The sequence below is a fragment of the Microcaecilia unicolor genome, chromosome 2 (assembly GCF_901765095.1).
Source record: "Microcaecilia unicolor chromosome 2, aMicUni1.1, whole genome shotgun sequence".
Classification (NCBI taxonomy): Eukaryota; Metazoa; Chordata; class Amphibia; order Gymnophiona; family Siphonopidae; genus Microcaecilia; species Microcaecilia unicolor.
In genome coordinates this window covers 611,550,268-611,568,522 of record NC_044032.1, presented here as the reverse complement: position 1 = coordinate 611,568,522, position 18,255 = coordinate 611,550,268, and the positions used below count along the sequence as shown (strand labels likewise).

Genomic DNA, 18,255 nt, shown 5'->3' with positions numbered 1-18,255 from the left:
CCTTGGAGGCCAGAAAGTCAACAAAGAACCATCATCCGAGCAACTTCAAAAAAAAAGAAAAAATCCTGAACGACTGGTTCTGAGCCAGGTGGGAGTTCCAGTCTTACGAAATGCCACTTCTTGTAGCCCATGGTTTTTTGGCTTGGTGCCTGCCACCTCCCCTTGGCTATGGGGACTTTCCTGGGGCTCTCAAGAGGATTTCAGACTCCTCCTGAGGAGGAGAAGCAGGAGGCGTTTCCCACTGGGTCCCGGCACTGTTTGCAGCTAGCACTGGATTAAAGAGCCAGTGAGAGTGGAAACTCAGGGGTAGAGGTGCAGCCAGGGAGGAAGCACCAGCAGCAGCTTCCTGCCCTCAGCTGGGCTCTGCTTCACAGCAAAAAGGGCTTTGCTTCTCATGCCCTCCTCCTCGACACTGCCTGCAATCTGTGGTGGATTGAAGAAACTTGCCTGGTGAGTTTGGGAATTTTCTGCTTACAGCTGGTGCTAGTGTGAATGTGAATATAAAGCTGCTGCAGCCAGGGATGTGACAGTAGAGAAAGAAAGCAACTTCCCTGTTGGGATTTATTGCTCAGGATTGTTGTGTAAATCCCTCAGGATTGTTGTGTAACAGCTGCTTTACTGGAAACTGATTTAATTTCCTGTATTTTTTTTTTTTTTTTTACAGTTTATTAGTATTTCTTTCAGATGTTTAGCTTAACCTCGACTTTTCAGTTCGCTTTTTTTTTGTCTTGAAATAAATTCTATTTCCTCTTCTTAAAAGTTAATTCCTGATGCTGTGGGTCACAAACCCCATTGTACAGACACTGTCAGACCGCAAACAGCTGAAATTGTGCTCAGAACAAAGAATGTGATTAGCAGCCCCGGCTGGCTCAATTACTTCCATTGAAAGCAATGGAAGTAAAACCCGGCTGGCTCAATCTGTCCTCCTTTTTCTGGAGCCATATGGTAACTCTATCATCCCAACCCTGGAGCAGTCCTTCCAGTGGGCTTTGCCTCATCTTCAGTCCATTCCAGGTTGCCCGTCTTCCCCCCCCCCCCCTTCCTTCCCTCCTCTCCCTGCTGGCACCAATCCTCTAACTATTCAGCCCCTCCACCTCTAGTTCTTAATTTGCCACAGCTCAGGGACATGGAAAAGTCAGACCAGGGCTGGCTTAACCATTGGACCAGGTGAGGCTTTGGCCCAGTTCACCAGCAAATAATAGTGCCAAAATACTCAGCCTCTGACCTAACCTGGTCTCCCCGCGGGTCCGGCAATGCTCCCTCACCTCTCCCGAAACCTCCACCCCCCCCCCCCCCCCGTGGTCCTGTAAAGTCTACATCAGTTGCCAGCAGCAGCATGACAAACTGCCTTTGACCAGCCCTTGGGTTTTCCCTCTGCCAAGTCTTTCCTCCTCTGAGCTATTTTGGTCCAGCTGGTGATGTATGTATGCATGTGGTAAAACTGAGTAAAGCGGTCTTGGTCTGATTTGATTAGGATGAAGCGTATTTGTTTTGGTCAGAAAATCTTAAAGCTGAGAGTGAATAATTGTCTCTGCAATCTGCAATGGAGCAGTAGTTCCATTTGTCTGAAATGGGATTTGAAAAATCTTTTAGGTTAGGCCTCAGAATAGCAAGCTTCCAGGCTTCTGGGACTGTTCCAGAGGAGAGAGATGAAGATATCATATGTAAAGCAACTGGAATAAGCTCTTGGAGAGACCGTTTAATAAAAATGGAAGGAATGAGGTCATGGGGCGCCATGGTAGATTTCATGACATGTATAACAGTGCGTAATTGAGATTCAGATGGGCTGTTAAAAGAGGTGAGTAAGCTAGTTGGCAAGAGGACATTGGAGATGGAATGAGTTTTTTTACTATTGGGGACCATTGGGAAGGTAGTAATCAAGATAGAGATTTTATCACTAAAGTATTCTGCATGGTCCTGGCTAGTAGGGAGCGCAGCTGGATCGACTGGTAGAAGATGGGGTGTAGTTAGTGATTTCAGGGTCTGATAGAGGACTGCAGTATTAGGTGCCTTGGCTATTTTAGAGGAATAGTAACTCTTGTGCAACAAGTATTTGTATCTTTATAGATAGTAAGGGTGATTGGGGAACGTCGACGTATCCAAATGCATTAGGCTTGTCTAAGTTGGCCAGATCTAGGATAAGCTGCACAAAAATTGTGAAAGTAGGAAACCTCTCTTGGTGGTCCTCTTTATACTTGGTGCCTACAGATGACCATTTTTCTCTCATGTCATACGGCAGCTTTGATATAATCTCATTTATGCCCCAAGCTGTATCCAAGTAGTACAGGCCAGGAAGGTTCGGATCAGCTTTGAATGCTTCCAATTCCTGGAGGAGGTCTCCCAATCTCTGTAACTTGTCGTTATCTTTTTTTTTTTTTTTTTAGTGACCTTTGGGAAACTCCTTATTCTTTTCATCAGTGCCTGTTGGATAGCTTCTGGGCTGCCGTAGCCCTGGTCAGTTCTCTCCCACATCTCTTTGAGTCTTGGTAATCCCTGCACACACTTGGCTGACTCTGTTCCCAACCATTTTATTATCAGGCTCATTTCTTGGCTCGTGGTAGGCATCATAATTGCCATGGCATCTTTAAAGTTAGATTTCCCATTCCCTGTTGCTCTGTGAATGCTAGGTTGGTATGCAATAAATCTATGCTTATTCGGGACATGATAGGGGACTCTGATATAGGGATAGCATTTTTAGTAGAAACCTGGTTACAAATGGAAGCTGACTCTGTACAATCAGACCTGCGTCCTTATGTTTATAAGATTATCAATGTAAATAGAGAAAGAAGAGGTGGGGGATTGGCATTGATTTAGTTTTCTGGATATTGTGAAAGTATATTCTTATTGTGAACCTGGTCTAGAAGTATTATATTGTCATCTCAAAGGTATTACTGTAATTCATCAACAGAACACTGGGGATTAACGTAACAGGTTTCTTTGATAATTACAGGTTAGGTTTCTAGCATTTGCTGTGCATTACTGTAATTCAACCAGTAGGGCTCCACTACTGCCAACTCCAGACTTCGCGCCTTCTGTCTCGCTGCACCCTACGCCTGGAATAAACTTCCTGAGCCCCTACGTCTTGCCCCGTCCTTGGCCTCCTTTAAATCTAGACTGAAAGCCCACCTCTTTAACATTGCTTTTGACTCGTAACCACTCGCCTCCACCTACCCTCCTTCCTGTACACATTAATTGATTTGATTTGCTTACTTTATTTTTTATCTATTAGATTGTAAGCTCTTTGAGCAGGGACTGTCTCTTCTATGTTTGTGCAGCGCTGCATACGCCTTGTAGCGCTATAGAAATGCTAAATAGTAGTAGTAATAGTAGTAGGCCACCAGGTTTATGGTCTAAGGATTGTTGGAAATCGTATGAAATTATTTCTGACGCTGTTTTATGGATGGACCGTGCAGGTCTTTTTCTGCCGTCATCTACTATGTTACTATACTATCTTGTTCTGTATTATTGATAGTAGGGGATGTTAATTAGAATCAATTGAACAAAGATGTTAAGGATTTCTTAAATTTTTTAAGAACCCAATCTTTCATTATTCCTACATTCTCTCCTTCACATGAAAAGGGTTATTTGTTAGATTTAGTTCTTGCTAATGATAATTCTTTACTATCCTTGGTCAGATCATTATTTATGCAATTTCACTTTAAATGTGTTATTATCGCATATATCTTATCAGCCAGAACAGAAAACTATTATGAGTAGAGGGAAAATTTATTCTAAACTTTTTTGGAGTATGATGAGTTCTTCTTTATCCTTAGAATCCCAAAATAATTGGTTCGAATGTATTACTATATCTTTGGATAAGATTGATCCTTATTGTGAGAAGAAACTAGCTAGGGATTCAAGAAATCCTTGGTATTCCATGATGTTAAGATCTTTGAAATGAAAATGTCGTAAAGCAGAGCGAGCTTGGAGAAAATCTAGGGATATCACTTTGAAACAACATTGGCGTAAATTATTTTCTCGATATAAATATTCTGTTAAACAAGCAAAAAAAAAAAAAAAAGAATATTATTTACATTTTATTGAGTCACATAAACCTGATTTGAACAAATTGAATTATGAAATCGTCTGTTCAGAAGCCTGTTGATATCGTTCCTGGTACAACCTAAGGCAAAAGATCTTGTATTTCATTTTGCTAATAAGATCAATTTGATATATACTACTACTACTACTACTACTTAACATTTCTAGAGCGCTACTAGGGTTACGCAGCGCTGTACAATTTAACAAAGAGAGACAGTCCCTGCTCAAAGAGCTTACAATCTAATAGACAAGTGAACGGTCGGTCCGATAGGGGCAGTCAAATTGGGGCAGTCTGGATTCACTGAACGGTAAGGGTTAGGTGCCGAACGCAGCATTGAAGAGGTGGGCTTTAAGCAAAGACTTGAAGACGGGCAGGGAGGGGGCTTGGCGTAAGGGTTCAGGAAGGTTGTTCCAAGCATAGGGTGAGGTGAGGCAGAATGAGCGGAGCCTGGAGTTGGCGGTGGTGGAGAAGGGTACTGAGAGGAGGGATTTATCCTGTGAACGGAGGTTACGGGCGGGAACGTAAGGGGAGATGAGGGTAGAGAGGTAGTGAGGGGCAGCAGACTGAGTGCATTTGTAGGTAAGAAGGAGAAGCTTGAATTGAATGCGGTATCTGATCGGAAGCCAGTGAAGTGACCTGAGGAGAGGGGTGATATGAGTATATCGGTTCTGGCGGAATATGAGACGTGCAGCAACGTTCTGAACAGACTGAAGGGGGGATAGATGGCTAAGTGGGAGGCCGGTGAGGAGTAAGTTGCAGTAGTCCAGGCGAGAGGTAATGAGAGCGTGGACGAGAGTTCGGGTGGTGTGTTCAGAGAGGAAAGGGCGAATTTTGCTGATGTTAAAGAGGAAGAAGCGACAGGTCTTGGCTATCTGCTGGATATGCGCAGAGAAGGAGAGAGAGTAACTTTAAAACTATACAAGAACGTAAGACCTTTGAAGTCAGAATGATTGAATATTTTAACACCCAACAGAAAGGACTTAACAAGGATCTGGGGTTCCTAGCCCATTATAAACCATAAAGCTGTATGTCTCTGTTGATCACCCCACCCCTCACCTATCCACACCCATCCTGTTAGAATATCATTGATATGCTTTGATGTCCCCATGCATACCTCCTACCCACCCCCATCCTCCCATCCTGTCAGATTGTCATAGTAATGCTTGAATGTTTTCACTTATATACACTGTCAGCTAGCACATTTGCTTATTTCCGATCTGACGAAGAAGGGCAACCTTCAAAAGCTAATCAAGAAATGTATTAAGTTATGTCCAATAAAAAAGGTATCATCTTATTTTCTTTTCCATGTTTTATCTTGTTTGATTTCTATTGATAACCTATAGATTTTCAGAAAGCTTTTGACAAAGTTCCTCATGAGAGACTCGTGAGAAAATTAAAAAGTCATTGGAGAGGAGGCAATGTTCTTCTGTGGATTAGGAATTGGTTATTGGACAGAAAACAGAGGGTAGGGTTAAATGGCCATTTTTTCTCACTGGAGGAGGGTGAATAGTGGAGTGCCACAGGGATCTGTACTGGGACCGGTGTTATTTAACATATATATAAATGATCTGGAAATTGGAACAACTAGTGAAGTGATTACATTTGCAGATGACACAAAACTGTTCAAAGTTGTCAAAACATATGTGGATTGTGAAAAATTTCAGGAAGACCTTAGGAAACTGAAAGAGTGAACATCCAAATGGCAGATGAAATTTAATGTGGAGAAACGCAAAGCAATGTACATTGTGAAGAATAATCCAAGTCATAGTTACCTGATGCTAGGGTCCACCTTTCAAAGGCAATACCACCTTCTTCAGGTCACAAACCCTCGGCATTACTTTTGACAACTAGTAAAAAATGTATTTAGACCAATAAAAAGGGTATCTTCTTATCTTTTTGCTTTATTTCTATCTATTACCTTTAAAGTGGACTTACATGGCAACCACACTGTTTTAGCTCTTATCATGGATGATCCCCTCCTGTGTTGATTGGGCTGGCTATAGGAGGAGTAAAGCAGATTGTACTTTCAACTTATACTCTCTTTAAACACAGCCTGAAACTTGAATCATACTTTCTCTTAAGAGGACTGTAATGTACTGCATCATTCAAAGTGTGATTTAGGCTCCTGAGGGCAGAAAGGGGAGGGAGGGCAGAGGTGTCTCTGTTCTCATCTTAGTGCCTGACTGAACAGAACAAGGTGTGTGTGTGTGGGGGGGGGGGGGGGGGGGTGGACTTGGCAAGTAAGAGGGGCTAAGAGTTCTGAGGGTATAGGCAAACATTAGGCTGGGGGATCACTAGGGGATAATGTGTGGAAGAGTGGATGGGAAGATGAGCAGAAACTGGGGGATGAAAAGAGGGTCTGGGGTGATTGTCAGATGGAGAGTGTGAAAGGAGCTAGGGGCATTGAAGGATGTGTGTGTTTAAAGAGTAGTAGAGCATGTGAAAGAGAGGCCAATGGGAGTCATCGTGTGTGTATAAATATATTGAGCATGTGGAATGAAGAGAGAAAGAGAACTGGGCTGGAGAGGAGATACAAGGGTCAGGAAGTCTAGATCTGGCGAGATACATTTCCCTCTTCTCAATCCAGATAACCCCCATGATTCCAGAACTCCATGCCTGTCTTCCCTGCCTTCAGATTCCCCACCCCTCTTCACTGTTCTCCATCCTAAAACTTCCAGTTTCTTCTCTTTTGACTCCCCCCTTATTCCTTCTATTTCTAGTCATCCCTCATCTCAGTCTCCTCTATTCATTCCTTGGATCTTCTCTTTCACCTTTTCCTACTTTCCAAAGATCTCTACTCCCTACTTTCAGACCCTCATGTGCCAAGATCTTATCCTTCTCATACACCAAAATCTGAGCCTCCTTTCATAAATCCCCTCAAAGAACAAAATAAGTTATACAAGCATAAAAAGCTAGGGCAGAAAACTAATTGAATTAAAAATATTAATCATGATTAGAGAATGTAATCATGTCTGCTTCAAAGCTTTCCCTCTGGCCCGTTCTGCCTCCTCTGATATCACTTCCTGTTTTTTCATGGGCAGGACGGGTCAGAGGGAAAACTTCAGACCTGGCCGCAGGCAGCTACTGCCAGGGACCAACAGAAGACCACCTTGAAGGAATACTAGGGGGGGAGGGGGAGAGAGGAACTGAGAGGGGGCAGATGTCAAACCCTGAGTGGGGGTAGTAGAGTGAACTGCAGACCTGCAAGCAGCACTGGAGGAGGTCACCAGTGGAAGCTATTGCCAGAGTAGAAGCTCCAACTTTGTGTTGCTCACCACCAAGTTTGTGTTGCTACTCATGAGGGTTTAGAGGGGAGAGTCTGTGAGGTGCTGAACAATGGATAAATCCTTCTTATCTGTTCCCCTCTCCACTACTGCCAACTCCAGACTTCGCGCCTTCTGTCTCGCTGCACCCTACGCCTGGAATAAACTTCCTGAGCCCCTACGTCTTGCCCCATCCTTGGCCACCTTTAAATCTAGACTGAAAGCCCACCTCTTTAACATTGCTTTTGACTCATAACCACTTGTAACCACTCGCCATCACCTACCCTCCTCTCTTCCTTCCCGTTCACATTAATTGATTTGATTTGCTTACTTTATTTATTTTGTGTCTATTAGATTGTAAGCTCTTTGAGCAGGGACTGTCTTTCTTCTATGTTTGTACAGCGCTGCGTACGCCTTGTAGCACTATAGAAATGCTAAATAGTAGTAGTAGTAGTGCTGAACAATAGGAGGCAGGACGAGAGAAAGAGATAATGTACCTGGGGGAAGAGGAAGGGGAGGGAGGGAAGGAAGAGAAGGGGGAGATATGTTGGATTCGAGGGGTGGGGGCAGGATGGAGGGAGATTATCAGTCTTTTAGGGAAGGGAAGGGGGATGGGATTTGATATACCACATTTCTGCAGTTACAGTCAAAGCAGTTTACCTACTATATACAGGTACTTATCATATACAGGCACCTGGGGCAATGGACATCTAAGTGATTTCCCCAGAGTCACAAGGAGCTGCAGCGGGAAATAAATAAACAAACAAACTCTAATTGTGTGATTAATCACAATTAAAACTTTTAACCACGTGATTAAGCATGATTAGAAATTTTAATCGAAATGCAGGCCTACAAAATAATGCAAATTTAGGCAAATGTATCACAGAATTGCTGCAAATACTTCAACTCTTGCAACAAATTCTAACCCCTGAGTTGCTGCAGGAAACTGAAGGGCATGTTCGTAACACAGGGAGAAAAAACTTATGTAGTTGTGAATGAAAGTTTATGTAGCAATAGCCCAAAAGGACCAGCAGGAATTTGCCAAGCTGTTCCCCACCCCCTGAAAAAAAATTGCCATTTCTATATAAAAGCATTTATAAGCTGAAAAATTTTAAACTAAAATTATGGCAACTGTTGTTGAAGAGATACAAATCATTTTACAATAAAAAGAAAATTATTAGGGAAGACGTAATGTTTCCTTGTCTCTTGGAATGACAGGGAGTAGATGAGTTTATCTTGTTTGGCAGACTGGATGGACCGTACAGGTCTTTATCTGTCGTCATTTACTATGTTACTATGTATGTAATAGTATGAGACTGGGCTGGTTTTATGTATAAAGCTAGACAAGTGGAAGGGAAATCACAGCAGATCACAAGATCGAAGAGACATATAAATTATCAAGTGAAATTTTATTTTTACAGTGTAAAGTGGGAATAAAATTGTAACAATAACATGTTATTTGGTAATTTTTAAGCCTCTTCGATCTTGTGATCTGCTGCGATTCCCCTTACACTGGACTACAACAGATCCCAGCCTTCATCTTTGCTCAAACTAGAAAAGCTACAGCTTAGAGCCTCACTGTTCACTAGCATGGTAAGCTATTAAATCTAAAATTTACTTCCTGCTTATTCGATATGTGTGTGTGTGTTGGGGGGAGGGGGGGAGAGACAATCTTGCAAATTCTATATAGTGCAACTAGAGTTGCGCATGCAAATCTGGGCATATTCTGATAATTAGATGTTAAGCAATTATCGCCATTATTGGCACTAATTAGAATTTGTGTGCACTACTCGCTAAGCGTATTCTATAAAGTAGGCCACGTAAATTCTACCACGTGGATCTCAAAAGTGGGCAAGGCCATGGGATGAGCATGGGTAGGTTGTGGGCATTCATAAAATTTATATGCAGTATTATAGAATAACCTGTACTGCGCCTAAGTTAGATAAGGGCTTTTACACCAGCTTTTCATTTGTGCAAATGGCTGCACCTAAACTTTAGTCGCGTGGGTGGCACTATATATATTCTATAAACCGTGCCTAACTTTAGGTGCGGTTTATAGAATACAAGTAGGCATGTTTTCAATCTGCGCCAATTTTTTCAGTGACAAATATAGACTCGGGCCTAGTATGCATAAGTCTGGCTCTGGTATCAGGTATAATGCAGTAAAAGAAGAGTACTATAACTATTACACTTGACAGATTAAAAAAACCATTTACATATTGGGGTCCTTTTACTCAGGCATGCTAATGAATTTAGAATACACTAATGATTAGCATGTGTCATGCAGCCCATAGGAATATAACATAGTAACATAGTAGATGATGGCAGAAAAAGACCTGCACGGTCATCCCAGTCTGCCCAACAAGATAAACTCACATGTGTCATTTTTTGTGTATACCTTACCTTGATTTGTACCTGTCTTTTTCAGGGCACAGACCATATAAGTCTGCCCAGCACTATCCCCGCCTCCCAACCATCAGCCCTGCCTCCCACTGCCGGCTAAGCTTCTGGGGATCCCTTCCTTCTGAGGAGGATTCCTTTATGTTTATCCCACGCATGTTTGAATTCCGTTACCGTTTTCCTCTCCACCACCTCCCGTGGGAGGGCATTCCAAGTATCCACCATTCTCTCCGTGAAAAAATACTTCCTGACATTTTTCTTGAGTCTGCCCCCCTTCAATCTCATTTCATGTCCTCTAGTTCTACTGCCTTCCCCTCTCCGGAAAAGGTTCGTTTGCAGATTAATACCTTTCAAATATTTGAACGTCTGTATCATATCACCCCTGTTTCTCCTTTCCTCCAGGGTATACATGTTCAGGTCAGCAAGTCTCTCCTCATACGTCACAAGATACGGCCTCCAAAACTGAACACAATACTCCAGGTGGGGCCTCATCAACGTCTTATACAGGGGTATTAAAACCTCTTTTCTTCTGCTGGTCACACCTCTCTCTATACAGCCTAGCAATCTTCTAGCTACGGCCACCGCCTTGTCACACTATTTCGTCGCCTTCAGGGCCTCAGATACTATCACCCCAAGATCCCTCTCCCCGTCCGTACCTATCAGACTCTCACCGCCTAACACATATGTCTCCTGTGGATTTCTACTCCCTAAGTGCATCACTTTGCATTTCTTCGCATTGAATTTTAATTGCCAAACGTTAGACCATTCTTCTAGCTTGGTCTAACGTTTGGCAATTAAAATTCAATGCGAAGAAATGCAAAGTGATGCTCTTAGGGAGTAGAAATCCACGGGAGATGTATGTGTTAGGCGGCGAGAGTCTGATAGGAATATAATGGGCTGCATGGCATTTAGCACACGCTAATTGCTAGCATTTGCTAAATCCTGTAGTGCGCCTTAGTGAAAGAATCAGTGTATATCGTGAGTTAAACAATTTATTTTGAACTGTTCGGTACTAACTAGCAACATGCATGTCTTTTTTTTTTTTCTCTCTCTCTGAAGGGTTGTAAGATCAACAATGGCCAATCTAATCCAGATAATGTGGGTGATGAATGTCGTAGTAACTGCTCATGTTTTAAGAGAAAACGCAAAAGAACCAGGAAACCAGAAGTGTGATACCGAAGGCTTTTGTGACTATTCTTCAATGGATTTGAAATCTATCCCTTCAGCATTACCAAGGGAAATGAAAGGACTGAATCTAGCTAACAACCATATCAAAGATGTCAGAGAAACTGATCTAAGGACATTTGTGAAGTTGGAAACTCTTCTACTACAATTTAATGAAATTGAGACAATTCATAGGGATTCGTTGGTGTTTCTTGTGAACCTAGAACATTTGGATTTATCAAACAATAAATTGACTAACCTCTCATCTGCCTGGTTTAGAAATCTGTCTTCGTTAAAGTACCTGAATATTTTGGGCAATTTCTACAAAACACTTGGTGAAAGCTCTCTGTTTTCTAGTCTCTCAAAATTACAATATCTAAAACTAGGAAATCCAAATTTCTTCAGCTTGAAAAAGAAAGACTTTGAAGGAATTGCAGCCCTTGAAGAGTTTGAATTGGAAGGTCGTGGCCTGAAAGAATACGAGGAAGGAAGTTTCAGATCATTTCTGGCGCTAAATCACTTCATCTTAAAAATAAATAATACTAATTTAGTAGTCAAGATTCTTACAGACATTCCCAGAAGTGTTTCCTGGATAGAGTTCAGAGATATGAATTTAAGTACCTCTGGAGATATATATAACCTGACAGGCTTGCAGTTTTCATTAGTACAGAAAATAACAATGAAAAATTGCTTTTTTACAGATGAGAGCACTTCAAAACTTATTGGAATCTTGACCTATTGTAATTTTCTATCAGAATTTGAACTAGAAGACTGTGAGCTTTTGGGAACAGGGCAATGGCCCCTTCCACCTTCAAGGTCTGATTCACTTAGAACATTGGTAATAAAACACTTAGAGATCCCAGAGTTTTTTATGTTTTCAAACCTGCATAATGCAGAAGGTCTCGCACGCAATATTGTAAGTGTTACATGTACGGACACTAAAGTTTACTTAATGCCTTGTCCATTGTCAAAATCTTTTCAGTCCCTGGAATATTTGGATCTTAGTGGAAATTTGCTCTCAAACATACCTTTAGAATATGTTACCTGTTATAATGAGGGTGGTGGTGCCTGGCCCTTACTAAAAACTTTAAATTTAAGTAGAAATTCTCTAACTTCATTGGGTGATGTTGGAAAAGTTTTATCTGATCACAGACACCTAATTAACCTTGATGTCAGTCAAAATATTTTGGATACAGAAACGCCAAAGTCGTGTCGGTGGCCTAGAAATCTCAAATATTTAAACATTTCTTCATGTATGATGAAAACAATAACCACCTGCATTCCTGGGTCCCTGGAAGTTTTGGATGTTAGTAATAATAAACTTACTGAGTTTACAATTATACTAACGCAACTTAAAGAGCTTTACATTTCAAGAAACAAATTAATGACATTACCAAGTGCTGCCCGCCTTCCCGATTTGCTAACTTTGAGAATCAGCAAAAACAAAATAACAGAGTTCTCTGAGGAAGATTTAGAATCCTTCAGGAATCTGACGACAGTAGATGCCAGAGACAATAGCTACATATGTTCTTGTCCATTTTTAGCATTTATCCAGCACAATGAAGAAACTTCTAAAATGCTCCTTGGCTGGCCTGAACACTACATTTGTGATTCACCATCTTCTGTGAGGGAAGTACAAGTTCAGGATGCCAGACTCGCACTTTTTGTATGTCACAGAACATTGCTATTGTCATTAATATGCATTGCTATGCTTTTAGTAACAGTGATCACTGTGATCCTTTGCTACAAACTTCATGGAATCTGGTATATTAAAATGACATGGGCTTGGCTTAAGGCAAAAAGGAAACCAAATCAAAACCTCATCAAAGAAACCTGTTACGATGCCTTCGTTTCATACAGCGAACGAGACTCGGAATGGGTTGAGAACTTAATGACACAAGAACTTGAACATGCTACCCCGCCAATTAAACTGTGCCTTCATAAACGCGACTTTGTACCTGGCAAGTGGATTGTCGACAACATTATTGACTCCATCGAAAAAAGTCGTAAAACTCTCTTTGTCCTGTCTGAGCACTTTGTTCAGAGTGAATGGTGCAAGTACGAGCTAGAATTCTCCCACTTTCGTCTTTTTGACGACAGCAATGATTCAGCTATTTTGATACTCTTAGAACCCATTGAGAAGGAAACTATTCCCAAGAGATTCTGCAAGCTGAGGAAGCTCATGAACACAAAAACCTACATGGAATGGCCACTTGAGGAAGATCAGCAGCAAATATTTTGGTTTAATTTGAAAGCAGCTCTGCAGTCAGAAGAATTCTGGTATTAATTTTAATCTTGAGCAGTCTAATATTACTGTAATTTACATTCAGTGCTTAATCTGGGCATATTTTTGACTTTAAAACAGATTTCCTTTTTTCTAGATATTTTTGTTGCCAATCTCATTTGTTCATGGTCTACTACTGATGGATCAGGATATACATTTAAATTGACCTGAAGGCATTTTGGGGCAGTTATATAAGGAGGGTGCCAACATTTGGTCATCAAGAATGTGCATATATCACCAAAATACCAGCACATGTGCATTATATGTGCACATGCTATTTTATAACATGCTATCAAAAATTTGGCTACGTGCTATTTGTTAACATGCTATCAAAATTCTGGCTACATATTATTTTATAAAATGCCATATAAATATGATGGTGCATACTTTGAAGGTAGGCGAACACTTGGGTGGAGTCTGGGTAGAGCATGGGTACATAAATAATAGAATCCTATAATTTCTCTGAGTATTGGGGATAATATTGGACTCCAAACTATCATATGATAAACAGGTTAGTGCTTTAGCAAGAATTTTTCTTTTTAGATTAAGACAGTTACGGGTGATAAGGTCTTCATTACAACGTGAAGACTTCAGGGTTTTGGTTCAGGCAATTCTTCCTCAACTTGATTATTGTAACTCCTTTTATTGTCAAATCTCTAGTAAGTTATGCAATCATTAACAGTTATTACAGAATATTGCTGCTAGGTTAATATTTAGATTGGGTCATTTTGATAGTGTTTCATCTTTTATGAAAAATCTTCGTTGGTTAAAGGGACATTGGTGAATTAGATTTAAAAATTGCCTAGTTTTTAAATCAATTCTTGGCTTAAATTCAGGAGGATGTGTAAAATTGCTTGAGATTCCTTCATCTGGTAGAAGTTTGTGCTTCTTTAAATTTACACTAACCAGACATAAAAAATGTGCAGTTAAAATCAATTTTTGAGGGTTCTTTTCCTTTTCAGGGGGCCCGACTTTTTGGAATAAGTTATCTACGTCTTTGAAAAGTTTACCATCTTATGTACTTTTAAAAAGTCTTTAAAACCTTTTTTATTTGATAAGTAAGTCGAGAATTTGGATAAGTACGTAAGTACATAAGCACCGCCATACTGGGAAAAGACCAAGCGTCTATCAAGCCCAGCATCCTGTCTCTGACAGCGGCCAATCCAGGCTTCAAGAACCCGGCAAACCCCCCCAAAAATAAAATAAAATAAAATAATTTAATAATGTTCAATGGACTTTTGCCTCAGGAATCTTTCCAAACCCCCTTTAAATTCCGTAAGGCCAGCTGCTGTCACTACATTCTTCGGCAACGAGTTCCAGAGTCTAACTACACGCTGAGTAAAGAAAAACTTTCTCCTCTTTGTTTTAAATCTACCATATTCTAGCTTCATCTTGTGTCCCCTGGTTTTGTTGTTGTTTGACGGTGTAAACAAACGCTTCACATCTGTCCGCTCTAATCCGCTCATTATCTTGTAGATGTTTGGTTGTGTTAGATCATTTTTGTAAATTCCCTCTTGTGTAGAGAATCCTCTTGGAACAATAAGCGGTATATTAAAACAGACATAGAATAAAATAGACAAGCAACATACAGAAAGCCTCACATTAGCGCCTTGCATGAGAACTTTTCTCCAGTACTGAGCTACAGAACTTTTAAGGGAGCTCAATTGCACATGGCACCATTCCCAACAGTTGCTGTCATTATTTATTTATTTCACAAGATTTATGTCCCTCACTATGGCCCCCTTTTACTTAGGCGCGCTCAAGTTTTTAGTGCGTTCTAAAATTGTGGGTACGCTAAACATTAGAGACGCCTATAGGAATGCATTGGCGTCTCTAACATTTAGCACGCCCATAATTTTAGCGCGTGCTAAAAATGTGAGCGCGCCTATCTTCATAATTCTAGGCAGAGAACAATCTTACATACATAATGCCAATATCAGATAAACCATAGTAAAGAAAACAAAAACTAACAAAATAATAGGATTATACAACATTAAAACAGTAAAATCTTTTAAAACATATTTTAAATACATCAGTGACACGAATGACCTATACTTCCAATACATAGACTAGTACCACTGGTATTACTATTACTATGCAACACATCAGAAAACATTTAGGCCAACTGATAAGCTTTTTGAAATACAACAGTCTTCAGAGTGATCTTAAAATTGTTTAACTCTCTTACAGGCTTATTTTTGAAAGAGAAGGGCGCCCATCTTCCGACACAAATCGGGAGATGGGCGTCCTTCTCTCAGGGTCGCCCAAATCGGCATAATCGAAAGCCAATTTTGGGCGTCCTCAACTGCTTCCTGTCGCTGGGGCGTGTCGGCACTGTAGTGAAGGAGGGACTGGGGCGAGATAAGGAGATGGACGTCCTCGGCCGATAATGGAAAAAAGAAGGGCATCCCTGACGAGCACTTGGCTAACTTTACTTGGCCCATTTTTTTGTTGCGACCAAGCCATGAAAAGGTGCCCGAACTGACAAGATGACCACCGGAGGGAATCGGGGATGACCTCCCCTTACTCCTCCAGTGGTCACCAACCCCTCCCACCCTAAAAAAAAAAGCTTAAAAAAATGTTTTGCCAGCCTGAAATGTCATACCCAGCTCCATGACAGCAGTATGCAGGTCCTTAGAGATGGTCATCCCTGTTTCATTATGCCCCTCTTAATGTCCGAACATTTGAAGGCAAAGCTTTCCAGAGTAGAAGACCTATATTCTTCAAGATGTATTGCCTTGTAAGAGGATATGCCCGACAGGTTGGCTGTAGAGGACCACAGTGAACAAGGTGGTTGATGCAAGTGCAAAGAAGCGGAAACCATTTTGGGTTCCTCTATGGACAGCAGGCTTCAATTCCTCACAAGTGGATGATGTCATCTGGTAGAGCCTGGTAAAAGGAAAGTTTTTCTTAACTAACCCCTACTTTCTAGAAGCTATTAGCAGTCTAGTGCACATAAGCATCTCTTCCTGCACTGTTCCTAAATATTTAGAAGACAATTCTTACAGGAGGTTGAAGGCTATGTGAGGACTTGTAGCAGGTATTCTCTGTGAACCACAGGATTCAAGCAAGTAATTTAGGGGGTCTTTTACTAAAGGTTAGCTCGAGTTATCTGCAGCAGGTCCCATTTTATTCCTATGGGCCCTGCTGCAGATAACTCAAGCTAATCTTTAGTAAAAGACCCCCTTAATTTCCTCACAAATGTGACTTCCTTGCTACTGGGTGCCTGCAACAAAAGGGGGACAAAACTGACACCAAAATTGTTTTTTGGTGGCAACATACTATTTCTAGTTTTCTATTTTTTTTAGAAAGTAACATAGGAATTAAAGAAACTGAGTATAGGGAAGACTGAGTAGGATTTTGGGGATTCTGCAGGACAGACTGACCAAACCTACTGTCTCATCTTTTTCTCTGTACCCCTCCCCCCAAGTCCCATCCATCTTCTCTGTACCCATCTTCCCCCCTGAGTTCCGTCCATCTTCTTCTCTGTGCCTATCCACCCCCCCCCCCGAGTTCTGTCCATCTTCTTCTTTGTACCTCAGCCCTCTCCCCAATTCCATCCATCTTCTCTGTTCCCTTCCCCATCCTTGAGTTCTATCCATCTATCCAGACATACCCTAATCCACTATAGAATAAGTAAACATAAACTTTCTATTTAGACAAAAATTAAACTGAACACCCAAGATGCCAGATTCTGCATACAATGCAATACCACAGAAACAGAAAATGTCCCCTAGTACTGCGCAAAATATAAAGAGAGCAAATGTAAATTTGAAAAATACTAACAAATACCAATCACTACTTTACAAATTAACAAATAGAAATAAAACAAATATAGAAAATAAAATACCATTTTATTGGACTAATACATTTAGCTTTCAGAGGCCAAACCCTCCTTCCTCGGGTCAATACAGTATACTGCTGTTACAGTATCCTATCCTGACCTGAGGAAGGGGGCTTTATTCTCTGAAAGTTAGTCAAAATGTATTAAAATTAGTCCAATAAAAAGATTATCTTATTTCCATGTTCTATTTATAAACATTTATTAACACAGCTACAATACTACTTTATCCTAAAGCAAAAAAAAAGAAAAAAAATATATTTTATTTACAGTTTGTTGTCTCTCATTTCTGCTTTCCTCATCTTCTTTTCACTCTCTCCCTTCCATCCAGCATCTGTCTTCGCTCTCTCCCTACCATCCAGTGTCTGCCTTCTCTCTCTCCCTGCCCCTGCCATCCACTGTCTGCCCTCTCTCTCCCTTCCATCTGCCCTCTCTCTCTCCCTCTGCCCCTTCCAACCACCATCTGCCCCTGTCTGCCCTCTCTATCTCCCGATTCCATCCACTGTCTGCCCTTTCTTTCTGCCCTTTCGATCCACCATTTGCCCTCCCTCTCCCATCCTTCTAGGGTCTGCCATCCCTCTCTCTCCCTCTTCCATCCAGGATCTCTCCTCTCTCTCCCTGCCCCCTCTTTTCAGCCTCCAGTTTCAGTCCCATTATCCCACCTGCCCCTAGTTCCAGTCCCAGCCCCAGACCCCAGTTCCAGTCCCCTTTATCCACCTGCCTTTCAGCCCCAGACCCATTCTCCCACCTGTCCCTGGCCCCATTCTCCCTCTTGCCCCCTTCTCAGACACCAGTTCCAGCCCCCTTCTCCCATCTGAGCCCATCCCCCGACCTAGTCCCCACCTGCCTACTGTCAGCTCCCTCGACAGCCCCTTTCTCTCTGCCACCCGACCCGCTGCAGTTTAAAAATCACTGAATCGGCATCGCAGCTCTAGCATGCAGCGAACGCGCCTCTGCCTGTAAACGAAGCGGATCGCCTCATCGGGCCTTCCCTCACTGTCTCCCGCCCTCCTCAGATGTAACTTCCTATTTCTGAGAGGGCGGGACACAGTGAGGAAAGGCCCGGCGAGGCGATCCGCTTCTTTTGCAGGCAGAGGCGCATTCACTGCATGCTAGAGCTGCGCCGCCGATTCAGCGATTTTTAAACTGCAGCGGGTTGGCTGGCAGAGAGAAGGGGGCTGTCGAAGGAGCTGATGGTAGGTAGGTGGGGACTGCAGTGCCAGCAGCCTTTGGGTCAGGAGCAGCGGGAGCGGAGCACCCC

At 41.8% G+C, this 18,255-nt stretch overlaps 1 protein-coding gene across 1 annotated transcript in view; it reads left to right on the top strand.

The window, feature by feature from the left end:
* The window catches only part of TLR2 (toll like receptor 2), a 64,709-nt gene that overhangs the window by 42,150 nt on the left and 4,304 nt on the right, over window positions 1–18,255 (top strand). Inside the window, exons 4-5 of the mRNA XM_030192232.1 lie at window positions 311–450; window positions 10,765–13,149. Coding sequence (XP_030048092.1) covers window positions 311–450; window positions 10,765–13,149 — 2,525 coding nt within the window. The remainder of the gene's footprint in view (window positions 1–310; window positions 451–10,764; window positions 13,150–18,255) is intronic.